This window comes from Cynara cardunculus (assembly GCF_001531365.2).
Source record: "Cynara cardunculus var. scolymus isolate 2C chromosome LG 17, CcrdV1, whole genome shotgun sequence".
In the NCBI taxonomy this organism is placed as follows: domain Eukaryota; kingdom Viridiplantae; phylum Streptophyta; class Magnoliopsida; order Asterales; family Asteraceae; genus Cynara; species Cynara cardunculus.
Window position 1 is genome coordinate 34,609,246 of NC_037544.1, and position 3,568 is coordinate 34,612,813.

The window sequence follows — 3,568 nt, forward strand, 5'->3', positions numbered from 1 at the left end:
CCCGGAGTCACCGCATTTGAACCTCCGTAGCCACAAGGGGATTTTTATTCCTCCTTGGATTTGAACCTGAGACCTCCTGGTACTTTTGACCTTTGGAGCCAAACTCGAACCAGTCAGGCACCACCCTTGTGGTTAAGATTAAAATTTTATGGAACATGACATATATAAGAGACATTACTAAATACATCTAGTAGAAATTTTTTTTTGATTATTCACAAAACCATGAAACAAGTCAAAAATTATAATAACAATAGATTGATTGTCAAATAATAATAAAATATTTTATGTAGAAGCAAAAATAGATAACAATAGTCAATAAAAACAATTAGAACAAGATAACCAAATAACAATAGTCAATAAAAGCATAAATTGATAAAATATCCAAAAAATATATATAGCAATAGCAAGCACATGATCTTAACTTTGAATTATTGAAGTACGAAAACAGTCAGGTTTTTAGAGATAGCAATAGCGAATATCATTGGACCTTGTTGGAGATAAAAAAAGTAGAGAGAAAATAAACAATAGCATATAATGAATGACCAATTAATATTTTTTTCTTCTCCAATGTAATTAGTTGATATATTTTAAGACCTTATTTTCTACTAAATTCCTTTTGTCTCTAATTATATGTTACAATTTTTGGATTTCTTTAATTTATTAAAAATTTTAGACTACTATTGTAATTTAGGGGAAAATTTTGGGCCCCTGATATTTTTGGGCCATGGGCGTGCGCCCGTGTCGCCCTCCCCCAGGGACGGCCCTGATAGGCACAAAACACCAATTTTAGTAATTAATGTTTCCATTTGCTAAAATCTTCATTTTTTTTCCAAATTCAGTTCCTGTAATTTATTTGTGATTCACATCAACAGAATAAATCATATCAGCCAAAATATTAAAATACCAAAATCAAGATAATGTATCTATTATTTAAATAAAGAAATTCTTAATTGACCATGAATATATAGCAAGTTCACTTCAATGGTCACGTCTCTATCGCCTGTTGAAGTCCCATTAGAATACATATTCAGTAACCATCATCAACCTCCACAGCAAGTCAACATATGAAGCCAAATAAGTGGATGTCATAGCTGATGTAACAAACTTACTGATGCAACTCCAACATAATAGTATAACTAATACTTGTTTAGACAGTCATAACTTCTATTTCTATTTTAAAAATAATACTGCTTTTGGACAGTTTTGGTGTGTGATTTGCTGTTATATCTATAAAGACATCATAGGGCCAGGATGGAAGATTAAGAAGCAAGGAAAAGGTCCATGCCCAACATTAGTTGTGTGGGTGCCAAAGAAAMCCGGCTTCACCGAGTTTGTTAAAGTCAACGAACAATTAAAAGTGGAAGGTGGATTCTCCRTAGCCGTATTCTGTCATGCATTACAATTATTGCCTTTCAACATCAAGCCTATCTTCAAAACTTTCACCGATGATAAAGGGGAAAGTAATGGCACCTATGATCAACTTCTACACCACATTGAGGGCAAGGTATACTATTGTGTGTGTGTATATATATATATATATATATATATATATATGCGTGTCTGTTTGTGTAGTCGATTCATATCTTATTGTGTGATTAAAACGAAACAGGACCATGTGGAAGATATAAAACACCAATTAACTAGATGCCAACCTCTATTCATTTGAAAAAACATCTAGTATATTGATGCCTCCATGGAAGGATCAAGAAACAGGAAATGTTATAAGCTCGAATATTTCATAATTCTCTATCTTGCAGACTTGTCACGCTGTGGCAGCAGATGTTACCGTGCGTGGTGATCGAGCTCAGTACGTTGATTTTACGATCCCCTATCTGAGCTCTGAAGTTTATATGCTTGTGCTTGCTACACATGAATGGAACCAAACCCTGTGGACTTTTGTAAGACCTTTTACCAAGAGATTATGGATCACACTACTTGGTGCGTGTATTTTTATTGGACTTGCAGTTGCAATTCTGGAATACCGTGTTAGCAACCCAAAATTCACATCCCCATTCTATCAGAAACTAATAATGGTCATCTGGTTTCCAATTTCGACATTCTTTTTCCATGAAGGTACTTATTTTGATATATAGAAAATTTTAATACCTCTAATTAATTACTCCCATTATTCCATATTATAAGTTTATGTTAAACTTGTTGTGGGTTCTACGAAAATATTTCTTCATTATTTTCTATTTCATTTTTGTGCAGGAAAGATACTCAATAGGTGCTCCAAGATTGTGCTTGTTATCTGGCTAAGTATGATTTTCATAGTAGTTCAGATTTTCACAGCAACTTTATCTTCATGGTTGACACTAGATCAGCTACGTCCCAGATTGCCCTCGAGTTTCGAAAATGTTGGATATCAAGATGGTTCCTTTTTAAAAGATCTTATAGCGCAAAAATCCAATTATTCTGGGAGGAATATAGTGCCCCTAAAAGGCGTTGAAGAATTTAAAAATGCTTTGTCCAATGGCAGTGTAAATGCCATCTATGATGAACTTCCTTACATCCAACTCTTTCTTGCTAAGTATGGCTCTGATTACATGAAGTTTGGACCAATAAACCAAGAATCTGGAATTGCATTTGTGAGTCTCTCTTCTCCTTAACTCTCTTGTATTAGTTCAATCCTTTACGGTTCCTTGATTTAGCCAATGTGGAATCCAAACTACTTACTGAAAAATCAACCCTTAACAATTGAACCCTAATATTCTTGACCTGAAATCATGAATAAACAGATAGACAAAAAGAACTAAACAATTGAACAGAAAACCCTAGGCAAAACCCTCAAGCTATCAGAGGTGGATCCAGAAAATTCCAAGAGGGGACACAAAATAATTAGCATAATGTAAAAATAAAGCAAAAATTGTTTATGAAAATTATGGTTTTATTAAAAATGACATAGAAGTGGTCTTTTGTCTTTTCTTATCTTTCTGTTGTTACCTAAAAAATAAAAGAAGAGCCAAAAAAATTTAAACTTGCAACCTCTAATACGAGTGCATTATACCACATGCATCGACACTTTCGAACAATCTCATTTTGTTAACTTAGGGGAACACAAAACAATTGAACCGCGCCAGCGTTCTGTGACATGGGGTCCATTATGTGCTTCTAAGTTCATGTTGTAGTATTATATTACAATCAATTACCTAACTCCATGTGTTTAATATCTCAGGCATTCCCTCGTGGATCTCCTTTATTACAGAACTTTTCTAGGGCAGTCATAAATGTCACAGAAAGTGAACTTATGATGGAAATGAAGACAAAATATCTTGGGTTCTCTACTCTTGATAAATCACAACAAAATCAAGCCCTTCCACAAAGTCTTGATGTTCAGAGCTTTATTGGATTGTTCATATTCATGGGGAGTGTGACTATAGTTGCAGTTATCTGGTCAGAAATCTCCCTTAGGAGGAGAAACAACAAAATCCTTCCCCTGACATCAACAGATAATTAAATGCATCTCCGACATACTACGAATTGCTTTGGGAAACCGATTAAAAGGAATCAGAATCCAAACTGCAGGCATGTACTGCAAACCCAAATAGGAAGTTTGATCTTCTGAAAC

At 34.3% G+C, this 3,568-nt stretch overlaps 1 protein-coding gene across 1 annotated transcript in view; it reads left to right on the plus strand.

Annotated features, from left to right (window-relative positions):
* LOC112500860 (glutamate receptor 2.8-like) overlaps nucleotides 1-3,555 on the plus strand; it is a 36,556-nt gene extending 33,001 nt beyond the window's left edge. The window contains exons 3-5 of the mRNA XM_025104467.1: nucleotides 1,758-2,073; nucleotides 2,212-2,588; nucleotides 3,176-3,555. Coding sequence (XP_024960235.1) covers nucleotides 1,758-2,073; nucleotides 2,212-2,588; nucleotides 3,176-3,457 — 975 coding nt within the window. The 3' untranslated portion in view covers nucleotides 3,458-3,555. The remainder of the gene's footprint in view (nucleotides 1-1,757; nucleotides 2,074-2,211; nucleotides 2,589-3,175) is intronic.
* The last annotated feature ends 13 nt before the right edge of the window (nucleotides 3,556-3,568 follow it).